Consider the following 22,415-nt stretch of genomic DNA (forward strand, 5'->3'; position numbering starts at 1 on the left):
GTATTCCTTTGAAAAAAGGATCGACTTACCAAAATATAAATATCTTTGGTCAAAATTTTGAACTCTTAACAACTTGAATAATCTATCCATCAAATCATATGTTTTAAGGATATGATATAATCAGTGACTCAAATTCATAAATATGTTTTATCTTACAAATTCATAAAAAGGGGAGTCGTTTGATTCATGCATGTTGATACATAAGAGTGTTTCGTGTTATCCATCATGGTTTGTGCTTCAAGGTAAAGAAAACACAATCCTCTGTTTCCAGATTTTCATGGCGTCTCCACCACCGGGACAGAGACGGAACCCACCACAGAAGGACCTTTCCCGGTGTATTGTTGAACCACCAAAACAGACACTGAAGTAGAAATCTCATTTGACACGATCAAGTTTCCGACCGGTCCCAGTTCTGGACACTCTATCTTCATAACCGGTAATCTTGAAACCATAGGTCCTTTGGAAGATTTTCCCACCAATAAAATATCGCACTCGTAAAATTGGCGGATAATCTCAACCACTTCCTCCGTTGAATTCACCGTCCTCTCTTCAAATCTAGCTGCATTGGCCCTTTTCTTGATTGCTGCAAGGAATTGCTCGTCTAAGGAACATAGTGATGTTTCTTGCGCTTCAAGCCTATCAAACCTTGCGCTCTCCGGACCAGAGATAACCACAACGGTCAAGTTAACGCCCGGATGTTCAGCCATTCGTAACCCGTAAACCAAAGCTTCACGATCATCGCAACCGCCAAAGAACAGAACATTGACGGAAAGTGAAAAGTTGCTCGAAGCTACCGGAGAATTGTTGTCGCCGAGACCACGATCAACCAAAATTCCAACAGAACACGGTGAATTCTCAAGAACTCTTTTGTTAATCCCCTGATACTCCGATCTCACCGTTTCAAATTCTTTCTCCAGAGATCTCCATTGCTTATGGAACGGCAAAATCACAAACGCTGTGCATTTACTATCAGCAGAGCTACATATATCCTCATGAATTGTTGACAACGGTGAAATCGCGGTCACAGAACGCACCGAAACGCTACTTAGCTTACTAGACGCCTCGAACGCGACCGTAACGGCACTAGAATTCTCTCTTTTCTTGTTCCAAAAGGGCAAACCGTTGCTTCTCACCTTTTGAACCATTCGAATAGAAGAAGGTCTCTCGGAGAGTTGAGTTAAATGCATAACGTAAACGCAAAATCTTTCTTTGGTTTCGTTGCTTCCACGAGTAGCTTCCATTATTTTCATCATGGGATCAATATCTTTACTGCTTTGAAGACATACCAAAACCTTAAGCTGCTGCATCTTCTCGCCTTCTTCATCATTCTCAATCTTGCGTCTATGTTTGCGGTTCTTGTAGCTGACGCTACTATGTGTTTGTGTTGTCTCGCTTGGTTTGTATAACGCCAAGACTATTGGCGTTGTGATGAATGTTGTGAATATCGCCATGAGAACCATAATTGCAAAAGTCTGATCGCTCAAAACCTGCGTTACATAAATCCTAATTAAATCCTTAACTATTTGATTAAAATCATTTCAGCTTGTAATTATATTGTTTTAGAATAGATGAAAGTACCTTTCTGTCTTTGCCAATGTTGAGAACAATTAGCTCCACTAAACCCTTTGTGTTCATTAAAACCCCAAGAACAACCGATTCACGGAGCCTTACCTTGCATAACAAGGCAACACTCACAGTCCCAACGATTTTGCCAAAACAAGCCGTAACAATCACCAACGCGAGTCGTCCCCACGATTTCACACCTTGAATCGTAGTTATATCCGTTTTCAAACCGCTCATAACGAAGTACAGTGGTAGAAGAAGACCCATTACAAGATCTTCAATCTTCTCCACAATCGCGTCTGAGAAATGTCCTTTGGGAAACAAAACGCCCATCACAAACGCACCGAAAATCGCGTGAATCCCAATGGCGTCTGTCGCGAAACCCGCGAGTAGAACCGCGCAAAGGGCGACGCAAACGTACATTTCGCCTATGGGTTCGCCTTCTGGGCAACGCCGAGAGATGAATTTGAAAATTCGCGGTACGATTAAAAAACACGCGATCACAAACGCGATTCCACTTAACAGAACCCAGAGAGGAACAAGCGGAGAATTCCTATCGCCGGAGAGAGATACAGCGAGAGCTAGGAGAACCCAAGCCGCGACGTCGTTAATTGCGGCGGCGTTCATTGAAATCCGGCCGAGATCGGTTGTGAGTAGCTTTAATTCAGCGAGTATTCTCGCCAAAACTCCGAAAGCAGTGATCGAGAGCGCGACTCCCATGAAAATGATGAACGGAAGTACTTTGCTATTGTCGCCAGAAGAAGAAGCTTCAGGGAAAGCGAAGGAGGTGACAATGCCCATACCGAAGGGGAGAAGCATTCCGGCGGCGGCGATGGAAATCGCTTTTTTGCCGGTACGTCGGAGAGATGTCAGATCGATCTCGAGTCCGACGAGGAAAAGGAAGAGAAGGAGGCCGAGGTTTGCTAGAGTGTCGAGCACCGTTAGACTTCTCGCCGGGAAAATTGAATTCTTGTACGACGTGATTCTACCGAGAGCCGACGGGCCAAGAAGAATCCCGCCCTAAATCCCGGTACAAATTAAATCAATTTCTGTCTGGTTTAGTTTTTGAATTAAACTGGATAAGTGAAATGTTTTTATACCAATACAAATAAATACAACCAAATATAATTTTTTAAAATCAGTATCCACCATGCTAATCTTATTTGTATTATTGTATCTTTCCAATTTTATTGGATGTTTTCTAAAGAACAAATTAACTATTTATAAACGAATCTACATAATTTCTAAACCAAATTAGTAAGATGGCTTCATGATTGTTTAGTGATGAAACGAAAAATAAAAAAAAAAACATGTCCAAAAAAAACTGAACCAATTGTCTGAAAATTAAAGAGATAATTGATTAAAATTGAACCTGACATGTGTGACTAAAGAGGAATTAGGTTTGTAGTTATTATTTTTTCTAACCAAGAAACCACATACAGTAATAAGCTGAACGGAATCCCGGTATAACTCATATTTCAGTCTGGTAGGATATTTATTAAACCGGAAACTATAAGACTGACCTAAACCGGTTGATGGAGGACTTACAATGATCTCGGCGACAACACGTGGTTGTCTCATGGGACGGAGAAGGAAGGCCAAAGAGCGAGTGACGGCGACGACAAGGCAAATCTGAAGAATGACAAGAGGAAAAGCGAAATCTAATGGACTCTCTCCATCGAACACTCCGTTAGACGTTGTCTTCATCATCGCCACATTCTTGGGACACTTCATCGCCGGAATAGTACCGTTGACCAAAGTACCCATTATTGTCTGCAAAAATGTAAATATCTTTGTGTCTGACTTATATAATCATTATTGACTTATTGTGATTCCCTAGAGTATCTTATGTGGTCTATATATGTGTATGTATGTAATATATATATACATAAGATCTCAAACCAACAACTTGGTTTGAAAATAGTGTCCGTAGGGTATATCAAGTAGGTGATAAGATTTTTCGATTTACTTTCTGACTAATGAAATCTGATAGAGCAGGCCAAGACAAAACCTTATAAAGTGGACTAACAATGTCACCGGTTTATGCCATTTCAAATTTTGGTGTGGTTAAACCGGACACTGGTTCGTTACTTCAATATTCAAGCAGATTCCATCACATTGTAAAAAAAGATTGCTTGTGGACTATGCTTTATGTTGTGTGTGTTGATAAAAGATAAATAAATTAGATGTCATCGTATTTTGTCAAAAACAAAACGTCATCGTTATACTTTCATATTCTATAATCAGAAAGTTTTCATGTCGCGCAATCCAAACTAATATTTTTTAGAGGAAAAAGTTTGATATTGTCCGGATTTTTTTCCTGTTTCTTCACTTTAAAGTTCGACTTCAATTGTTGATAGTGTTAGCTGTTCTCGTATATGCTGGTTTTGAAGGCCACATAGATGAGCTTGACACAGAAGGTCCGTTGCTAGAACATATCATGTCTTAGATCCTGATTGGTTCATATCTTTGATTGTTGTTTTAAAATATTTGTTTATCAATTACTCTGATTGCAAACTGTCTTTTAATCATTTTTCACGTCGATTTTTCTAAGCTGAAACTTGTGTATTTTCTAAAATCATTTCTCTGTGTATGTATGTGTATTATTGACAATAACATTTTTCTATTTTAATTTTGTATTTTACGTTGTGACGTCGTTTAGTGTTTTGCAGAACTTCGAAGTTCAATTTATACAATGTTTTGGAGAAATGTTTTCTTATTGGGACAGCGAAAACCAATTTGTTTTACAAAACTCTCCACAACTTAAGTTAAGTAGATATTTTATTATTTGGGGACAAAAAAATGAGTTTTACTATTATTGTTGAGACGACTAGACTGACTTGGTCTCGTCAAATATGTTATTGATGTATCCGTCCTGTATAATGCTTAGGTTCATTTGTCAATTGTACAATGGTACAAGTATAAACCAGTTTAGAAGATTTTATTTTTGTTTTTGGTTAAGGTTTTTGGTTTAGTCCACACATGAGTTTGTATATAAACCACACCATGTACATTTTTCTTAGATATGAGTCTTAATTAATGAGAATGAGATTTAGTTTTAGTAAGTTTGGTAAAAGAAAGAATATTTTATTTTAATAATTTAAGGGTATCTATTTTTTCCGTTTCACAAAAAATATCATTTTAAATTTTTATTTTTGTTCTACAAAATTATCGTATCATATTTTTATTATAATAGAAATTTACATAATTTGCGTAAAACATGTTAAAAAACAATGTTTTTTATAAACAAAGAAATTAAAATATATCTAGTAGCCATTTCTTTTTCTTATTGTCACTAGAATCAAAGTTCAACCTCGATCAAAGCCACACCAATTTCCGCTAAGGGTGAATACATATTAATGTTCTTAAAAAACGGGTAGGAGACAATATAATACACTATCAAGTATTATTGCCCATTCCCAATTTTCAACCTAAATTATTGGAGTATTTTGTAATTAGGTCCCACGTCTAAGAAATGTAAAACAAACAAAAACAAGAAAAGAAAATTTAGTTGTGGATGAAAATGGTCGTCTCATTATATATAATCTACAAAGTCAAGGTGTTACTTGTCGGTTACTCTAATATAGCTTTTTAAATTCCATAAGAAAAACAATTTTCTACATATTATTTCAAACAACCTCGTAGAAAATCTAAAATTTAAAAGATATTTTTAATTTTTAATGTCAAAATTCTAAATATATTGACCAAGTCGATATGGTACGGTGGTAAAAGAGACAAAAATCTCTGCCAACTAGGTTCAAGTAGTATAATTGATCACCCCAATTCGAATTCTAACATGGTTTCTCCAGACCACATGATTATTTTTTGGTCTAAGAAAACTAAATATATTTAATATTTTTTACCAACTTTATTTTACCATATATTTTTTGTTGGTTAAATTAGTTGCCGCTAATGATGCTTTTATACAAAAGAGATGGAGCCTCATTCTTTTGTATTCTTTATTCTTGTAATGCTAAAACATATTGTCTACTCCGTTGTCCTAAAAGTTTATTTTCTGAAATTTTATTTGTAATTTTTTTGTCTTTTAAATTAGATTATCAGAGAATTGATATTTTAATTAATGTGTCATTGACAGAAAAAAAAATGAAACATATAAAATATTACTTTTATAGAATGCAATGCACCATGGTCGATCAGTAGACCAAAACTCTTTTACTTGTGTATAACGGTAAAAGCTAAACTCTTTTAATCCTGTCAAGTAAAACTCCTTTAAATTAGCCTAATTTCCCCAAATTCAAACATAGGTACTGTAATTTTTCTATTTCCAGTAATCATTTGAATGAGCCAATATTTAGTTAAGGCCCCAAACACTTGTGACCGAATCTGCTCTCCATTTGGCCCTGAGGGTTTGATTCTGAATTATATTAGGTTTACACCACAAGCCCATCATAAGTCTGATCCAGTCCACCATTTATGCTTAGGCCCCAAATAAGCTAGAATCCTATGTACATGAACCATGCTCTACCCTCATGCTCTGCTCTCACCGTTTTGGAGAGTTTCTAGTTTTTTTTTGCCACTGGAACTGTAACATACATTATATATCATTTGGAAAGGAACATTGTGTTATTAGCCGAGAATGTAACCACGTAGGCTATGTAATTGTAAACATTAGATACAATTTAGTGAAAACGTTAAAAATAAAATATTGTTTGCAAGAAAGAATATTAATTCGTTTAGGGACTACTGGAGAAGATAAAAAATGTTGTTAAAAATGTAAACACAGAAGCTAAGAATAAAAGTTTTACTTGTGGGAAGATCACACAGCATCATCCCAAACAACGTACCTACGTGTAATGCTTATAGTTTTACTCACTGGACACAGACTATGACACCGCATATTCTTCTTCATAAAATAACAAATTTTTATTGACGCATCAGTAAAAACTCAGATGATTGTAACAATTTCTCAATTTTGCGGCCACTCAACGAAGAAGAAGAAAAGGAAACACTCAATGATCAAAACTGAATAAATGAAACGAGAGAGACAACAGTTCCATCTCCATGATTATGAACAGAGAAAAAAGGTTTCTTCTTAATAAAAGCAACAAAGAAAAAGTCGAACTTTTGGTTTAGTTAGCCGCTCTCTAAAGAAATGAAAAGTAAAGAAGAAGAAGAAGAAGAAGAAGAGGAAGATGATGGAGGAGAAGGGCAAAAAGGGAAGAGATTTATAGAAAAGTTAAGGAGAAGAGCTGTTTTTGTAGGCCATAGAAGTGTCTTTCGCCGACCTTCCACTCCTGTGCATATTAGCTTCAACCCTAATAAGAACCCTTCTTCTGCCTCCTCTAGAAAGCTTGCTGCTTCTCTCTGGGAATTTTATCAGTATTACGACAACGACCACCTGATTCATCCTCCTGCTGCTACTAAAATGCACAGAGCTCCCTTAGGTTCTGCTGGTCCTAGTAACAGCCGTCGTCTCCGTCACGGCCATGGAAAGGCGGCGGTTGCAGACAATAATGGTATTGAGCTCACTGATCACCAGGTCTCTCTCTATCCTTCTCTTTCTAGAGATTGGATTTTTACCCTTTTCTGGTAATTTTGCCTTGATTTAATTTTGTTTTTTTTCGTTTGATTATCCCATGAAGCTGATTGGTTTTAGGATTGGGCATTGCTCAAGTTTGAATATCTTGTGACAATGTATCGTTTTGCCTTTTAAAGTTTGAATTTTGTGACATGGGTTGTGATGAATTTCTGAATGTCTTAGCCCTAGATTGTTTTGTTTCTGTTTCTGGTTCAGGGTTTTGGCCAAATTTGGATTCTCATATTGGTGATAAGTGTTCTAGGTTTACCCAATTGCTCTGTTCTTTGTTAAGAATTTTGCAAGTCATTGGTTGGAGAGAGTTAACTTTTGTTTATTTAGCTGATTTTTTTCGCTCAAATCACCCACACCAAAGCCCTTAATCCGATTCGCCAGACACGAACCTCGCAAGCTGAAGGCAATACTATTGCCATTGATTCTGAGCTCATTTGTGTTTGGTTCTAAGTTACTAGATTTTGGTTTCTTAGTCCTGCAGAGGATTCTCTTTTACGATGAGGTCAAGTTTGGTAACGGAGGATTCTATTTAAAAATGTGATCGTTAGTTCAACTGCAATTACTTGTTTCTCTCATTAGTTTACTCTCGCATCACTGAGCTTGAAGAGACCTTTTGCTCCGGCTTTTCATTTTGATCAATGCAGTTGTTTAGTAGAAAATTCTGTTTGTTTGGTTTTGGTTCTTCTATCTTAACAATTCTGCTATGGTTCTTGTGTCCCAGCCAGAGAGTGCGGGAAGTATAAGGAGACAGATCGGGCAAATGCTGATGAAGCATCATCATTTAACTGAAAGAAATGACCATGCTTTGCAGCCGGTATCTCCTACAAGCTACGATAGCTCATTGGAGTTCCGTGGAAGAAGACGAGCTGGTGAGCCTAACAACAATATCAAGACATCAACCGAACTTCTTAAAGTGCTGAACCGAATCTGGATCCTCGAGGAGCAGCATTCCGCTAATATCTCCTTAATAAAATCTTTGAAAACCGAGCTTGCTCACTCACGTGCCCGGATCAAAGACCTTCTTAGATGCAAGCAAGCCGATAAACGCGATATGGATGATTTTGTGAAGCAACTCGCGGAAGAAAAGCTGTCGAAAGGTACGAAGGAACACGATCGGTTAAGCTCTGCTGTTCAATCGCTAGAAGATGAGCGGAAACTAAGGAAACGTTCTGAGAGTCTGTATAGGAAATTGGCACAAGAGCTCTCGGAAGTGAAGTCAACGTTGTCTAACTGCGTTAAGGAGATGGAGAGAGGGACTGAGTCAAAGAAAATTCTGGAGAGATTATGTGATGAGTTTGCAAAAGGGATCAAGAGTTACGAAAGGGAGATTCATGGTTTAAAGCAGAAGTTGGATAAGAACTGGAAAGGTTGGGATGAACAAGATCATATGATTCTTTGTATTGCGGAATCATGGCTTGATGAAAGGATTCAGAGTGGCAACGGATCGGCTTTGGAGAAGCTCGAGTTTGAGATAGAAACATTTCTTAAGACTAATCAGAACGCAGACTCTAATGAAATAGCGAGAAATCGCCGTACTTCACTTGAGTCGGTTCCATTTAACGCCATGAGCGCCCCGATTTGGGAAGTAGACCGTGAGGAGGAGGAAGATTCTGGCGGAAGCGGTTCGAATTGTTTTGAGCTCAAGAAACATGGGAGTGATGTTGCAAAGCCACCACGTGGCGATGAAACTGAAAAACCGGAACTAATAAAAGTTGGTGTTAGTGAAAGACCACAAAGACGGAGTCAAAGCCCGTCGAGTTTACAAGTGAAGTTCGAGGATCAAATGGCGTGGGCGATGTCTTCTAATGAGAAAAAGAAAACTAGAGCCAATGAAATGGAGCCTGAAACTGAGAAGTGTGGTAAAGAAACGAACAATGTGGTTGGAGAAATGATCAGAACTCATCGGAGGTTATCGTCGGAAACTCGGGAGATCGATGAAGCTTCTTGCAGTTACCCATCAAGGAGACGAGAGAGCCCGATTCGTCAATGGAATACACGAACCGTAACACCTGATCTTGGTGCGCCACGAGGAGTAAAGGATAACACTTTGAAGACTAAACTAAGCGAAGCGAGAACAACGAGTTCAAGGCCACGGGTTAGGCTATTCAAGGATTGAGTTTCTGATGTAATCTGTATCGTAAGAGCCATTTTTGGCGGAAATGGTCGGACTCGAAGATGGAACAAGCTGAGATTGTTCCATTTGTGTATATGTTCATCTGTAGAGCTTATATTGTAACTAGTGTATAATGTATATCTGTTTTATATTGATTTGATCATCTGTGAATTTTGTATTCTTGATTTTTGTTTCAGACAAGAAAAAAGAGTTGTGAATCTGTGAATTGGTAGACTATAAAGAGCAGAAACGGCGACGTTTTGAGGGTTTTTATTGGTTCTGGGGCCTATTTGTATTATCAAGTTATCGTTTGTCTTCGTCTGTGAAGAGAGCGAGATGGCAACGGCGTCGTTTAGGTGGATCTTGCAGCTCCACAGAGACGTACCAAAAGCGGCTCGATTCTATGAGAAAGGTCTCGATTTCTCCGTCAATGTCGTTACCTTACGTTGGGCTGAACTTCAGTCAGGTCCCCTCAAGCTAGCTCTTATGCAAGCTCCCAGGTATTGACTCAATGCCTATAACCTGTTCGATCATTTGCCTCAATGAAACTTTATTTTCCCCTGGAGAGTTGTTTTTTACTTGGTTGTCTTCAGTTCACTGTCCTGTCTGATTGAAAATGTGGAACTTATAGAGAATCTGTGTTAAATTATAGAGCCATCATTGTTTTTGATGCAGCGAGCATGTGATGAGTGAGAAAGGATACTCTTCGTTACTATCGTTCACTGTAGCAGACATTAATACAACAATCTCTAAACTTATGGAATTAGGAGCTGAACTCGATGGCTCTATCAAATATGAAGTCCATGGCAAGGTAAAAACGCAACCACTTCCTGCAAATGCTTTAATCTCATTGTCTAACATTTCTTTTGATAAGAATTCAAATCTTTCTTTTTCTTGATAACCAGGTTGCTTCTGTGAGATGTCTTGATGGTCATGTGCTCGGACTCTATGAACCTTCATGAGTTTTCTATTCAGTTCGGATTATGTGGATTTGATTTTGTTTTTTTCGATCCGATTTTGGTTGAATAATGTTTCAAAATTTTGCTAATCGGATGTTTGGTAAGGACTTAGCTCTAAGACAAATGTAAATCTAATATATCCGGCGCAGAAAAGTCGTTAATTGATTGTTCAACTAATCGTCTAGACATTCGATCTATTAAAGACAGGGGAGATATGTTTTACAAATTTAAAAGCAAAGATGTTCAGAAACAAAAACAAAAATCAAGGTGCTGCTGCATTTCTTATTCTGAAATCTGAACAAAATACTCGTGTTAAACAATGTGGTTTGAAATCCCATTTCCAATTGCTCAAAAATAAGCAAGACAAATAGGGCTTTTACAAAAACAGAAAGGGATTTTTCAATGGTTCTTCCTGGCAAGCTTAGTCCATTCAGTATGGTACGCACCAGGACGATCGGTTCTCTCATAAGTGTGAGCTCCAAAGAGATCTCTCTGCGCCTGAACCAGATTCGCCGGCAATCTAGCACGTCTATAAGTATCGAAATACGCAAGACTAGCACACATTCCAGGCGTGCTAATCCCAGCAGAAACAGCCAAACCAACAACTCTTCTCCAAGCAGCTTGTCTCTGAACCATCTCTTTAGCAAACTCAGGATCAACCACAAGACTAGCCAAGTCCGGGTTCCTCTGGTAAGCTTTCTTGATCCTATCCAAGAAAACCGCTCTTATAATACAACCACCTTTCCAAATCCTAGCCAATTCACCAAAATTCAAGTTCCAACTCTTCTCTAAACTCTTAGCTCTAAGCAAATTCATCCCTTGAGCATAACTACAAATCTTGGAAGCATACAAAGCTTGCCTAACATCATCAACCAATCTCTTCTTATCGATTCCACTCGACGCAGAACCAATCTCTTCTTTCAATCCAGCTTCCCTCAACACTTTCGCTGCATTCTCCCTCTCATCTTTCAACCCACTCAAATACCTACAATCCAACGAAGCAGCAATCGTCGGAGCTGCAACAGACAGCTCCGCCGCTTGCTGCACCGTCCATTTCCCAGTACCTTTCATACCAGTCTTATCCAAAATCTTATCAACTAACTCTCCATCACCAAACTCATCCTTAACCCTAAATATATCAGAAGTTATCTCAACCAAGAAACTCTCAAGCTCACCTGAATTCCACTCAGTGAAAATCTCAGCAAGCTCCTCGTTGCTTAATCCACCAACGTTCTTCAACACATCATAAGCTTCAGAGATCAATTGCATATCTCCATACTCAATCCCATTATGAACCATCTTCACGAAATTTCCAGATCCACCTTCTCCGATGTAAGTAACACAAGGTCCATCTTCAACTTGAGCTGCGACTTTCTCCAAAATATCTTTGATGTTATCATAAGCTTGAAATGATCCACCAGGCATTAACGAAGGACCGTTACGAGCTCCTTCTTCGCCGCCGGAGACTCCCATACCTAAATAGAGCAATCCTTTTTGCTCAGCTTCGGAGATCCGTCGCTCTGTGTTCTGATACCATTCGTTTCCACCGTCGATGATGCAATCTCCTGGCTCCATGTATTCGGAGAAGGCGTCGATTGTTTGGTCAACGGGAGCTCCAGCTTTGACGAGGATGATGAGAGATCTAGGCCGTTGGATCGAGAGGACGAAATCGCGGGGAGAGTATTGGCCGGAGACTGGGAGGTTTCCTTCGACGGCGGCTCGATCTAGGGTTTCGTCGACTTTGGAAGTGGTTCGATTGTAGACTGAGATTGGGAAACCTTTCTCGGCGATGTTTAAGGCGAGGTTTTGGCCCATCACGGCGAGTCCGGCGAGACCGATTCGGGATAGTGCGGCGGACTCCATTGGAGATAGAGAGATGAGCTTAGGATTGGTTAGGTAGAGAGAGAAAAATGAGGTAGTGGGAGTGATGAGAGAGAGTGGGTGGAGATATTTATACTGTGAAAATGACGGACTCGTCGATGGAGCCAAGGGACAAACGAAAACGATGATCTCTATGTTTTTCAAAACGGTGTCGTCTCGTCTAGAACTCCATGTTAACAAACGTTGCCGTTTTTGTTTCAAATATGATTCTAATGTTTTTGTTAAATTAAAAATGTTTACAAATCACACTCTAACATAAAAATTTAATCATAGCTTAAGGATTTGCTTGTCGTTATATGCAAATGACTTACGAAAATTCATACAATAACATTCGTTTAATTTTTTTAATATCCAACTAGTGGGCTGTTTGATTTATTAATCTCTAATGATGTTTCATATCTAATATATATTTTGGTTGTAACAACATTTTTTAATACGATCAATATGGTAGTGTCCATGTCGAACTTGGACTCTCTACCTCTTCTTTTTAGTCTCTATAAAAGTTTTTCAATTATTTTACATCAACTTGATACATTAGCCTTTTGACGATGTTGAATGGTCGGACAACTTTCCATCTACGATCTCACCATTCTACTGGATAACCAAGTATCTTTCTTATATGATGATAGGAGACTAAGTGGATCAATTAAACAAGACAGAGTTTATCAATGAGATGGTGTTTATCCTTCATAACACTCGCACATGTAATTACCCTTGTGGCCTTGACAAGAACCACCCATAAAACCTTGTGTCTTACAGGAACTGTAACACATACTTTTCTTCTCCACACCGTTAGGATCTGGGCATCGTCTTCCCGTTGGATTCATACTTTTTGCATCTCTTAACTCTATAATTTTAATAAGAAAAAAAGTTAAGGGGTTCATTTACTAAACCAAGAAAATTAGAAACAATGATTTCTATGAACTATTGTCTATTTGATGTGTAATGTAATGATGAACAATAGAGAGCACATATATAGGCAAAGAACAAAGGAGAAGGAGATTTTGTTAGACGCCATTTTCTTTATTGAAGTTCTTTTTTGTTCCTTCAAACAAATAACACTATAACAGTGTGTGAATTTAGCCAAGAAGGAGGAGACTTTGAACCCATCTAAATAAATAGGCAATTAGGCATATACAGCTAAAAATAAATATGGCTATGTATATCTAAAAAAAAGTATGTGAATTTGACGAAGAAGGATGAGACTTTGACCATCCTGTGACGCTTTCTTTCTTGTAATCAACCATGTGTCACGAAGGAGAAGTTCTAAATCTTAGGTAACAAAAAGTGTGACAAAGTTAGGATAAAAAGTTGACAAGATGATGAGCAACTTACTCTTATCATTATCAATACACCACCAAACCAAACAAATATTTATATCAATTAACAACAAAAGACCAATGCCCATCAACAAATTACACATAATTTAGAAAAAATGGTGACAATAGAAAGAAATGGATAAATGGAGCCACAAACTTTCCTTGGTTATAAAGTTGGAGTCACTCATCAAGCTGCACCAACCTTGCCGAAGAGCGACTTTCGGATCTACACACATTTCAAGAAAAGATCCTTTAGAACAAAACTAAAAATACTTAGGACAAGACAAATGAGGTTTCAAGAGTTTTGAAACCAATAAGAAGGTATAAGCTTAGGAACATGGTACTACAAATTTAAGAGAGCAAATGGGGATTTTAATTTAACCTCTGGAAGTTTATTGCGGAAGGCAACCTCCAACCTCGCATCAAGCGTGTTTTCACACACGATTTTCCCATCACGAGAAGCCAAAACCACTCCTCCTGCACTGTTATATATCCACAAGTGCCATATTGGTATTAGAGTTTTTGATTCTTATATAGCTTTTAGTATTTTGGTTTGATGAAATTTTACCAGGAAAGAGCATGAGGATCATCATCTGAAGGAGCAGGAGGAAGGAAAATGTCCTTGTCTACAATAATCTCAGGAGCATGAACCTTTGCTTTCTTGCAATATTCTTCACTAGCATCATCCAGCATAGACTCAACAATGTCAAGATCTTCTTCACGACAACGGAGTAACACTGCAGGCTCTTTCAATCTAAGCAAACACTACAACACATACCCAAAAAATCCCAATATAAAGAACACATTTCAAAGAAACAAACGAGGGAGCTAGTTGTGCTTAAGACAGAACCTGAACAATGAGATCTTTCAAGAGATGCTTATACTGATGGTGATGATGATTGAAAAAGCCATGTTGGCTAACTTTCAAGAGTTGCTTAGCTGCCTCTTCTTTCATTGCATTGACAATGTCATCTTGCGCTTGTAGAACTTTGATCCTCGATGCGTTCAGTTGCATTGAGTAATCACTTTTTACAAAACATAAGAAACAGAGCAAACTCACAATTAACAAGTGGCCTAAATCAACAAGATCTAAAGAACGATATGAGTCAGCTCAAAACTAGCATCTAAACGCTCAATGCCATTAAACTAGGAATTAATGAGCCAAAGAGGAACAGATCTCAAGAACAAAATCAAACAGATAAGAGAGACATAGAGAAGTGAAAAGAGCTCTCACATCTTCTTTCTGACATCGACCTGTTTCTCCTTCTTCTCATACTCTTGTCTAATCTTCTTCTTCTCTGCTTCAACAAGCTGCAATTTCTCAATGTTGAATTCCTGTCACATCAAAAGACCAATCGGTTTTAGACTCAAAACCATTTTTTCATGTTCAGAAATAATCTCACAGAGGATCTTAAGATCCGAAGATCAATGTAAAACAACAGTCAACATATTTTCAAAAGAACAAACCAAAATAGTCACGCAATTGTCAACAGAGTCACGTATTCGTAAAGATCGAGATCAAAAGAGAGTGGATGTAATGTATGGACTTACTTCTTCAGAGGAGATGGAGATCTCGTTAGCCTTTTCTTCGGCTTCCTGGCGGATAAACCTAACCATCTGCTGGATCTGGATGGAAGCATCGGCGTCGTTCATCTTCGAGAAACAAGAACCAAAGTCTGAGGATGAGGATGAATGATTTGATGAAGAAGCCGTTTCGTCTTATTTTGGTCACCAAGCAGCAGTTATTATAGTAGACCCAGCCAAATCATATTTCTTTGTTTTTATCCAATTTGATTGGGTACTAGAACCATCCCATCACACGTGTTTCTCGTTTTATGCCAATATAAATATTATTTATTGATTTTATACCCAAAAAAGAGTTTATATTTATCATACATTTTTTGAATAATGTATAATGTTTTATGTTACATTAAATCATTTAGGGCATGTAATTCTGTTATTCATATAGTATCTTCTTTCTGAGCTTTTTTTTTGAATCAATTTTAGACTTTGGAGAACTCTAAAGCTCTATCCATTTGTTAGCCAACAATCAAAGAAAAAAAAAGTCCTAACCAATTACATGAATCTGAGAGACAAACAATGATACAAAATAAAATGAATTTCTAAAATTACTTAAGACAATCATGTTTCTATTAAATAATACATTGATTAACAAACGTACGCATATATGATACAAATGAAGAAGACTTTTTGTTTTTTGGTAGGCACAAATGAAGAAGACATTATCTTAAAATACCACAAAACAGAACATTTCAGCTCTTGGTGATCAAAAAAAAAAAAAAAAAAAAAAAAAAAAGAGAACATTTCAGCTCTTTTTGTTTGTTGATAATTGTATGCCAAGCCTCTGAATTTTACCGCGCTTACGTTACAGGCTTTAGGAATAGAGTTAAGAGAAATTAGCCGTTTGGTATGAATTTTCTTGAAGCAAGAATTAAATACACCCAACGATCAAAACTCAGAGAAACGGTCTCAATGGTTTTAATGGCTCCAAGGTTTTTTTAGTTTTCTCAGCTTATATAAGAGAAGACTTTTTTGCCGGCTAAAACCTGCCGGCGTATCTTTCTAATCACTCTTTTATCTATTTTTTTAATCAGAAACAAATTCTTCTGCTAAAGAAAATTTCTCTGTTTTACAGTTAGAGACAAAAACTAGTTTCTTCACAATGCAAATCTTCTTGTTCTTCTTCTCTTTGATTCTCTGTTTTGTTCTGATTTCCTCTCAGACTCTTGAAGACGACAAGAAAGCTTTGCTTCATTTCTTGTCTAGTTTCAATTCTTCTCGTCTCCATTGGAACCAGAGCTCAGACGTTTGTCATAGCTGGACCGGTGTTACCTGCAACGAAAACGGAGATCGAATTGTATCCGTTAGATTGCCTGCGGTTGGATTCAACGGTTTGATTCCTCCTTTCACCATCAGTCGTCTCTCTTCTCTCAAGTTTCTAAGCCTTAGAAAGAACCATTTCACCGGAGACTTCCCTTCTGATTTCACAAATCTCAAGAGCTTGACTCATCTCTACCTACAACATAACCACCTCTCAGGTCCACTACTAGCTATCTTCTCGGAGTTGAAGAATCTTAAGGTTCTTGATCTGTCTAACAATGGATTCAACGGAAGCATCCCAACCTCTCTTTCAGGATTGACTAGCCTTCAAGTCTTGAATCTTGCAAACAATTCATTCTCAGGGGAAATTCCAAATCTTCATCTTCCAAAACTGAGTCAGATCAACTTGTCCAACAACAAGCTCATCGGTACAATACCAAAGTCTCTTCAAAGATTCCAAAGTTCAGCTTTTTCTGGCAACAACCTTACCGAGAGGAAGAAACAACGCAAGACTCCTTTCGGGTTAAGCCAACTTGCTTTCTTGCTGATTCTGTCTGCAGCTTGCGTTTTGTGTGTTTCCGGATTATCATTCATAATGATCACTTGTTTCGGGAAGACTAGAATCTCCGGGAAGTTGCGAAAGAGAGACTCGTCTTCTCCTCCAGGAAACTGGACATCTAGAGATGATAACACTGAAGAAGGCGGGAAGATCATCTTCTTTGGTGGAAGAAACCACTTATTTGATTTAGATGATTTGCTAAGCTCATCTGCAGAAGTTTTGGGGAAGGGTGCTTTTGGTACAACCTATAAGGTAACAATGGAGGACATGAGCACGGTCGTTGTAAAACGATTGAAGGAAGTTGTCGTTGGAAGACGAGAGTTTGAGCAACAAATGGAGATCATTGGTATGATCAGACATGAAAATGTAGCTGAGCTAAAGGCTTACTACTACTCCAAAGACGATAAGCTCGCGGTTTATAGCTATTACAATCATGGAAGCCTCTTCGAAATACTGCACGGTTAGTTATTTTCATTGCTCTCATTCTGATGATAAATCGAAACTACAAGGTTCCATTTTCTTTGCAGGAAACAGAGGAAGGTATCATCGAGTACCGTTAGATTGGGATGCTAGACTGCGAATAGCAACCGGTGCAGCGAGAGGGCTAGCTAAAATCCACGAAGGGAAGTTCATACATGGAAACATCAAATCCTCAAACATCTTCTTAGACTCACAATGCTATGGCTGCATAGGCGATGTTGGCTTGACGACAATCATGAGATCACTTCCTCAAACCACTTGCCTTACTTCTGGCTACCATGCACCTGAAATAACAGACACAAGAAGAAGCACACAGTTTTCGGATGTATACAGCTTCGGTGTGGTATTACTGGAGCTCTTGACAGGGAAATCACCAGTGAGTCAAGCAGAATTAGTACCAACAGGAGGTGAGAACATGGACTTAGCTAGCTGGATAAGATCTGTGGTGGCTAAAGAGTGGACTGGAGAAGTGTTTGATATGGAGATATTGAGTCAATCAGGTGGTTTCGAGGAGGAGATGGTTGAGATGTTGCAAATAGGATTGGCTTGTGTTGCTCTGAAGCAACAAGAAAGACCTCATATAGCTCAAGTTTTGAAATTGATTGAAGATATTCGATCAGTTGATGCAGAGTGAGACAACACAAACTAGTAGTAGTAACCATTAAAGCAAATTCTTTGTTTCTTCATAGATCATTTGATTTTATTGAATTTGAATCATGCAAAAAAGAATGAGACTTTGAATTATAGAATCAGAAACAAATATAAATCCATTTCATAAAACGAAGAAAACAGAACAAATTTGGGAAAAAAAGTAAAAGCATCTAAGAAGAACATTACGAAGAAGATCCAATTTGTGGATTAAACGGGAGAGAGGAGGTGAAAAAGATGAGGTTTAGGATCTGAGTTCATGCCGATGATGATGATCAGAGGGATGAAACCATAGTGAGTCGCGACTTTGGCTTTCTGTAATGACCAGTTGGTCCAATCCTTGAAGACCTTGTACTTTGATGATGCAGAGGAGGACGAAGATGATGATGATCCCTTTGATGGTTTTGCTTTGCCTTTGATCTTCAACGTACTTTTAGCCGCCATTGATTCTGATCTCAGAACTCTCTCTCTCTCTCTCTGCTTATCTCTGTGTCAGAGTCGATTTAGCTGGAAGACAAAAACCCTAAAGGGTTTAAGCACCTTTTTAAAGCCTCTATGAAACACTCTGTCTAACTCAGAGGGTCCTTTATTTTTTATTAAAAGTATGTTTATCCAATAATGATTCTCTGGCTCGCTGGAAAATAGCTGTCATTATTTATATTTGAAGCATACATAAATAAAATTTCTCTCTCTTTGTTTATTCGTTAGGTCTCAAAGGCTCTCTCTGTCTCTTTCTCAAAAATCATCTGCAGGAAGTGAATCGTCAAAACCGAGTTTGGAGGATCTGTCTTGAGGTAAAAAAGCTCAATCCTTTATCGGAAATTTTCAACCTTTGCTTTTCCTTTGTTTGTTGCGTTGCTGAATCTATCTAGGGTTTGGTTTTTTGGATCTAGGAGTTTTTTTTTGGTTGAGAAATGGCTTCGAAAAGGATCTTGAAAGAGCTCAAGGATCTCCAGAAGGATCCTCCAACTTCCTGCAGTGCTGGTTAGTCTTTACCTCTCCTCTCGTAAATCGTGTCTGATCTATTTTTGAGCTTTGTTGTTAGATCTTATAATCTTATCTTTAAGCAAACAAAAAAATGAAATCTTTTTTAGTCTTCGTAATTTTATAACGAAGTTATCTAGAGATCTTGAGGTGGTAATTGCCGCTAAGTTATGATCTTAGTTTAGAAGATACCAATTGAAAGTTGAGATTTTTCTTAGAACAGAACAAATTTATGGCTGTACTGATCCTTGATTGAAAATTACAGCTTTCTAATAATCATAGTCTAGAAGATAGCTGTTAAAAATTGGGATCCATTTACCCATCCTGGATACTATTGATCATAATTAATAAGATAACAGTTGGAAGTTGAGATTTTTCTTAGAACAAAGTTGAGATTGGTCGTTGCAGTTATCTTATGATCATAGTCTAGGAAATAGCTATTGAAAGTTGTGAATTTTCTTAGAATTAAGCTTTTGGTGTTGTATGCTGCCTTGTTTATCCAAGTATCCATAACGGATCTTACAGACTTGATACCTCGCACTGATAGTCTTTCTTAGTTATCTATTGCATTCAGGTTTATACATGTTTGTTTTGTTTATTAAAATATATGATAAGTGGATAATGCGTCGAAATTGTTGGTCTTAATAGAGTTAGAGGATTGTTGTCGGAGATTCTCAAACTGTTCATGCATTCTTCTGCTAGAGAAGTCTCAGGACATTGCTATGGCACATGTTTTGTTGTGTGTATTTCAGTAAATGCCATAGATCATCATGTTTAAAAGACTAATCTTTCTATTTTTTCCTTCTATGAACAATTGTGAAATCTTCAAGGCCCAGTTGCTGAAGACATGTTTCATTGGCAAGCTACAATAATGGGTCCATCTGATAGTCCTTATTCAGGCGGTGTCTTTCTCGTAACCATTCACTTCCCTCCGGATTATCCTTTCAAACCACCAAAGGTAAATTATTCATTGTTACCAAACTGAAATCATGAACTGGAATTCAAAATGCTCTTTTTCTTGCAGGTTGCATTCAGGACAAAAGTGTTCCACCCTAATGTCAACAGCAATGGAAGCATTTGCCTTGACATTTTGAAAGAACAATGGAGTCCTGCACTCACCATATCGAAGGTGAAAAAGCACTCTTTAACCAATAGCAGTGGATGATATATAATGAATCTCCTCTTATTTTAATCAAATCTCTTGTGAATTTATAGGTTTTGCTTTCGATATGTTCATTGTTAACGGACCCAAACCCAGATGATCCATTGGTTCCAGAGATTGCTCACATGTACAAAACCGATAGAGCAAAGTATGAGTCTACTGCGAGAAGCTGGACTCAGAAATATGCAATGGGATGAAAGTTTGTGTCCTTTGATCCCTCACAGACTCGGTTTTAATAGAGAGAGAGAGAGAAAGAGAGAGGACTTCTTCACATAGGGATCTTCCATGAAATAAGTTAGATTCCTATGTTTTATCATCTCTTTGTTTGAAACCTCTTTAATCTCAAACAAAAACATTACTTCACCTCTTTATTATCCATATGTTCCCTATCTTTGTTTCTATGCTTTTTCCAAAAAATTATAAGAAAAATTATTTATGTAAAGCTGGAAACTTTGAGCTTTTACCTAACAAAGTATGACGATGATTAAATGGGAACATTTGACATTTGCTACCAAATTTTCAAAATTCCGTGTTTGAGAAAATATTGAAATAAAACCATTTTTGCAGAAAAATAAAATAAAAATTGCATGATTTTGAAGATGTTGATTAACATATTAATTCGAAATTTACCCTTGTATGAAATGCAAAGTGATAAATTTACCCTACAGAAAATTTTCTCCACCTTTATCATTTCCCTTGCTTGTAAGGGATCAATGATTCCATATGTGCATTAATTTAAAAATACCTCAAATCAAAGAATAAAGGTACACTTTATCTACCATTGAATTAAGTTACCTCATTATGAAATGGAAAGCGAAATCAAAAGGCATATTATTACGAAACAATAAACTGTAGATTTATTGGTTAGCTAGATCATCCAACTTTTCATTCAATCTGAATTTTCATTTAATTTATGATGATTTGAATGTAAAATCTGTAAATCATGGTGTATTATTATTAACCAATGAAATATTCTAAATACTGAAAATAATTCATGTAGTGATTTAGCCAATCATTTAGGCTATATTTAGTTATTTACATAGCAACTAATTACGTTCATGTTGATTAACAAGGAAAAACGCGTTCATTACGCAATACCATGCAATTGGAATCCTTCATTATCCAAGAAATACCTAAACAAATTCTCATGTTTTGCACAGAAAACAAAAGGAATCCAAAATATTTGCTATAGGTATATCTAAAAGAAACAACTATATATACATGCATGAAGACCGTCGGATTGTTGCTTATTACATTCGTCATTCTCTTGGCATCATTACCGCTTCCAACAAAAGCTATCGGTGCAGGCGGAAGTAGATCCAAGAGGGACAGAGAATCATGTGAAGAAAGTAGGATTCAGACTTGCTTGGACGTTGTTAATAGTGGATTAAAGATATCGACCGAATGTTGTAAATTTTTGAAAGAGCAACAACCATGTCTTTGTGATGTAACTAAAACCAGTAAGATCAAGACCAATGTCCTCAGCTCTCGTCTCAAGTCTTGTGGTATTCATAACCTAAAATGTGGAAATAACAACAATGCGATGCGAACAAGCAACCCCCCAGTACTTCGAGACACCACACCAAAGATACGTTGAGTCTTTGACTCTTTTTTTATATTAACCCTATTATAGATAGTTTACAATTTAGGGAAATTTTCTCCACCTTTCCCATATTCCTTGCTTGTAAGAATCAATGATTTCATATTAAATCATGAACTCTTATAGATACAAAAGTTTGGATTGTCCATGCTAACATTCATAAACGTAATAATATGATAAAAATGTGGGATAAAAAGAACAATGTTTTTACTTTTTACCAAAAAAAAAAAAAAAGAACAATGTTGACTCTCTTAATTTTCATCCCCAGAGTGACTTGTCTCGTTGATAACCGTTGGATCTCCCGTTAGATCATCTCTCTCGTAGTCAAAAGTCAGGCAATTTTATTAGTGGGCTTTCTATTTTCGACCCAACACTTTGATGTTTCCGAACTCTTTATTTCTTATTCTGCAAAGCTGTGCGAGAGTGAGAGTGTAGTTGTCTTCCTCAGTCGTGACGACATCGCCGGGAAATTCCTTAATGCAACTCAAATTACTTCCATTTCTGAAAATCCAAACTTCCTAATACTCCTTTACCTTCTCAGGTATGTAAACATCTATAACTTAGACGACTATACTGTTGTGTTTTGTTTTCTAGGGTTTTTTAAAACAATTTTTTGCTGGATTTATCAGCTCCGGTGCCTTGTTGTTGTTGTTTTAGAGATCAAAATTGATTTTTCATCTTTCGGGGTTCTTTATAATTTTTAGGGTTTGCATGTTAGGGTTTTATCCCCTGAATTTTTTATTTTGCTTTGTATT

At 37.4% G+C, this 22,415-nt stretch overlaps 10 protein-coding genes and 1 long non-coding RNA gene across 17 annotated transcripts; 6 read left to right on the forward strand and 5 right to left on the reverse strand.

Annotated features, from left to right (window-relative positions):
• Positions 1-20: 20 nt before the first annotated feature.
• Positions 21-3,518, reverse strand: CHX16 (cation/H+ exchanger 16). The gene is made up of 3 exons (NM_105090.4): positions 3,112-3,518; positions 1,579-2,583; positions 21-1,487 (listed from the first exon to the last, which is right to left on the reverse strand). The coding sequence occupies exons 1-3, from the start codon at positions 3,328-3,330 to the stop codon at positions 276-278; spliced, it is 2,436 nt and encodes an 811-aa protein (NP_176599.2). The 5' UTR covers positions 3,331-3,518; the 3' UTR covers positions 21-275.
• Positions 3,519-6,489: 2,971 nt separating this feature from the next.
• Positions 6,490-9,396, forward strand: AT1G64180 (intracellular protein transport protein USO1-like protein). Its single transcript, NM_105091.2, has 2 exons — positions 6,490-7,063; positions 7,836-9,396. The coding sequence occupies exons 1-2, from the start codon at positions 6,677-6,679 to the stop codon at positions 9,228-9,230; spliced, it is 1,782 nt and encodes a 593-aa protein (NP_564826.1). The 5' UTR covers positions 6,490-6,676; the 3' UTR covers positions 9,231-9,396.
• A 127-nt stretch (positions 9,397-9,523) lies between these two features.
• Positions 9,524-10,420, forward strand: AT1G64185 (Lactoylglutathione lyase / glyoxalase I family protein). Its single transcript, NM_105092.4, has 3 exons — positions 9,524-9,727; positions 9,903-10,038; positions 10,133-10,420. Exons 1-3 carry the CDS (start codon positions 9,564-9,566, stop codon positions 10,187-10,189), a joined length of 357 nt encoding a protein of 118 aa, NP_564827.1. The 5' UTR covers positions 9,524-9,563; the 3' UTR covers positions 10,190-10,420.
• AT1G64190 (6-phosphogluconate dehydrogenase family protein) lies at positions 10,365-12,173 on the reverse strand. Its single transcript, NM_105093.3, has one exon. The coding sequence runs from the start codon at positions 12,047-12,049 to the stop codon at positions 10,586-10,588; it is 1,464 nt and encodes a 487-aa protein (NP_176601.1). The 5' UTR covers positions 12,050-12,173; the 3' UTR covers positions 10,365-10,585.
• On the forward strand, positions 10,687-11,264 carry AT1G08657. Its single transcript, NR_139472.1, has one exon. It is a non-coding gene; the product is annotated as an other RNA (long non-coding RNA).
• Positions 12,174-12,557: 384 nt separating the features above from the next.
• On the reverse strand, positions 12,558-13,085 carry AT1G64195 (Defensin-like (DEFL) family protein; the record flags this gene model as incomplete). The annotated part of the gene is made up of 2 exons (NM_001036150.3): positions 12,558-12,907; positions 13,027-13,085. 2 exons carry the CDS (start codon positions 13,083-13,085, stop codon positions 12,748-12,750), a joined length of 219 nt encoding a protein of 72 aa, NP_001031227.2. The 3' UTR covers positions 12,558-12,747.
• Positions 13,086-13,320: 235 nt separating this feature from the next.
• Positions 13,321-15,137, reverse strand: VHA-E3 (vacuolar H+-ATPase subunit E). Of its 3 annotated transcripts, NM_105094.3 has the most exons (6): positions 14,938-15,137; positions 14,621-14,721; positions 14,237-14,411; positions 13,955-14,151; positions 13,769-13,868; positions 13,323-13,612 (listed from the first exon to the last, which is right to left on the reverse strand). In NM_105094.3, exons 1-6 carry the CDS (start codon positions 15,037-15,039, stop codon positions 13,574-13,576), a joined length of 714 nt encoding a protein of 237 aa, NP_176602.1. In that variant the 5' UTR covers positions 15,040-15,137; the 3' UTR covers positions 13,323-13,573. The 3 variants fall into 3 exon arrangements, with proteins under 3 accessions (NP_001320763.1, NP_176602.1, NP_001320764.1); NM_001334149.1 differs by having other exon boundaries at positions 13,321-13,868; positions 14,938-15,103; NM_001334150.1 differs by lacking the exons at positions 13,323-13,612; positions 13,769-13,868 and having other exon boundaries at positions 13,874-14,151; positions 14,938-15,120.
• Positions 15,138-15,724: 587 nt separating this feature from the next.
• On the forward strand, positions 15,725-17,900 carry AT1G64210 (Leucine-rich repeat protein kinase family protein; the record flags this gene model as incomplete). Its single annotated transcript, NM_105095.2, has 2 exons — positions 15,725-17,246; positions 17,314-17,900. The coding sequence occupies exons 1-2, from the start codon at positions 16,070-16,072 to the stop codon at positions 17,898-17,900; spliced, it is 1,764 nt and encodes a 587-aa protein (NP_176603.1). The 5' UTR covers positions 15,725-16,069.
• Positions 17,901-18,124: 224 nt separating this feature from the next.
• On the reverse strand, positions 18,125-18,430 carry TOM7-2 (translocase of outer membrane 7 kDa subunit 2; the record flags this gene model as incomplete). Its single annotated transcript, NM_105096.2, has 1 exon — positions 18,125-18,430. Exon 1 carries the CDS (start codon positions 18,356-18,358, stop codon positions 18,125-18,127), a length of 234 nt encoding a protein of 77 aa, NP_176604.1. The 5' UTR covers positions 18,359-18,430.
• Positions 18,431-18,521: 91 nt separating this feature from the next.
• On the forward strand, positions 18,522-20,576 carry UBC28 (ubiquitin-conjugating enzyme 28). 5 transcript variants are annotated; one of them, NM_001198379.1, is made up of 6 exons: positions 18,588-18,708; positions 18,787-18,898; positions 19,514-19,639; positions 19,729-19,856; positions 19,923-20,027; positions 20,114-20,573. In NM_001198379.1, exons 2-6 carry the CDS (start codon positions 18,829-18,831, stop codon positions 20,255-20,257), a joined length of 573 nt encoding a protein of 190 aa, NP_001185308.1. In that variant the 5' UTR covers positions 18,588-18,708; positions 18,787-18,828; the 3' UTR covers positions 20,258-20,573. The 5 variants fall into 5 exon arrangements, with proteins under 5 accessions (NP_564828.1, NP_001185308.1, NP_001154445.1 ...); NM_001160973.1 differs by having other exon boundaries at positions 18,811-18,898; positions 19,603-19,629; NM_001160974.1 differs by having other exon boundaries at positions 18,600-18,708; positions 18,808-18,898.
• Positions 20,577-21,190: 614 nt separating this feature from the next.
• On the forward strand, positions 21,191-21,852 carry AT1G64235 (Bifunctional inhibitor/lipid-transfer protein/seed storage 2S albumin superfamily protein). Its single transcript, NM_202358.2, has one exon. The coding sequence runs from the start codon at positions 21,286-21,288 to the stop codon at positions 21,655-21,657; it is 372 nt and encodes a 123-aa protein (NP_974087.1). The 5' UTR covers positions 21,191-21,285; the 3' UTR covers positions 21,658-21,852.
• Positions 21,853-22,415: the final 563 nt, after the last annotated feature.

Source organism: Arabidopsis thaliana (assembly GCF_000001735.4).
Source record: "Arabidopsis thaliana chromosome 1 sequence".
Taxonomy (NCBI): Eukaryota; Viridiplantae; Streptophyta; class Magnoliopsida; order Brassicales; family Brassicaceae; genus Arabidopsis; species Arabidopsis thaliana.

Excerpts from the sequence above, each read along its gene's own strand:
- VHA-E3 (NM_001334149.1), bottom strand. The coding sequence starts at position 15,039 with ATGAACGACGCCGATGCTTCCATCCAGATCCAGCAGATGGTTAGGTTT. Across the intron at positions 14,412-14,620 it reads GTCGATGTCAGAAAGAAGAT|TGATTACTCAATGCAACTGA; the intron begins GTGAGAGCTCTT and ends TTTTGTAAAAAG. Across the intron at positions 13,869-13,954 it reads GATCCTCATGCTCTTTCCTG|TGCAGGAGGAGTGGTTTTGG; the intron begins GTAAAATTTCAT and ends GATATATAACAG.
- UBC28 (NM_001198379.1), top strand. The coding sequence starts at position 18,829 with ATGGCTTCGAAAAGGATCTTGAAAGAGCTCAAGGATCTCCAGAAGGAT. Across the intron at positions 19,857-19,922 it reads ATCCTTTCAAACCACCAAAG|GTTGCATTCAGGACAAAAGT; the intron begins GTAAATTATTCA and ends TTTTTCTTGCAG. Across the intron at positions 20,028-20,113 it reads CTGCACTCACCATATCGAAG|GTTTTGCTTTCGATATGTTC; the intron begins GTGAAAAAGCAC and ends GTGAATTTATAG.
- AT1G64190 (NM_105093.3), bottom strand. The coding sequence starts at position 12,049 with ATGGAGTCCGCCGCACTATCCCGAATCGGTCTCGCCGGACTCGCCGTG.
- AT1G64180 (NM_105091.2), top strand. The coding sequence starts at position 6,677 with ATGAAAAGTAAAGAAGAAGAAGAAGAAGAAGAAGAGGAAGATGATGGA. Across the intron at positions 7,064-7,835 it reads TTGAGCTCACTGATCACCAG|CCAGAGAGTGCGGGAAGTAT; the intron begins GTCTCTCTCTAT and ends CTTGTGTCCCAG.
- AT1G64235 (NM_202358.2), top strand. The coding sequence starts at position 21,286 with ATGAAGACCGTCGGATTGTTGCTTATTACATTCGTCATTCTCTTGGCA.
- CHX16 (NM_105090.4), bottom strand. The coding sequence starts at position 3,330 with ATGGGTACTTTGGTCAACGGTACTATTCCGGCGATGAAGTGTCCCAAG. Across the intron at positions 2,584-3,111 it reads GTGTTGTCGCCGAGATCATT|GGCGGGATTCTTCTTGGCCC; the intron begins GTAAGTCCTCCA and ends ACCGGGATTTAG. Across the intron at positions 1,488-1,578 it reads ACATTGGCAAAGACAGAAAG|GTTTTGAGCGATCAGACTTT; the intron begins GTACTTTCATCT and ends TATGTAACGCAG.
- AT1G64185 (NM_105092.4), top strand. The coding sequence starts at position 9,564 with ATGGCAACGGCGTCGTTTAGGTGGATCTTGCAGCTCCACAGAGACGTA. Across the intron at positions 9,728-9,902 it reads GCTCTTATGCAAGCTCCCAG|CGAGCATGTGATGAGTGAGA; the intron begins GTATTGACTCAA and ends TTTTTGATGCAG. Across the intron at positions 10,039-10,132 it reads AATATGAAGTCCATGGCAAG|GTTGCTTCTGTGAGATGTCT; the intron begins GTAAAAACGCAA and ends CTTGATAACCAG.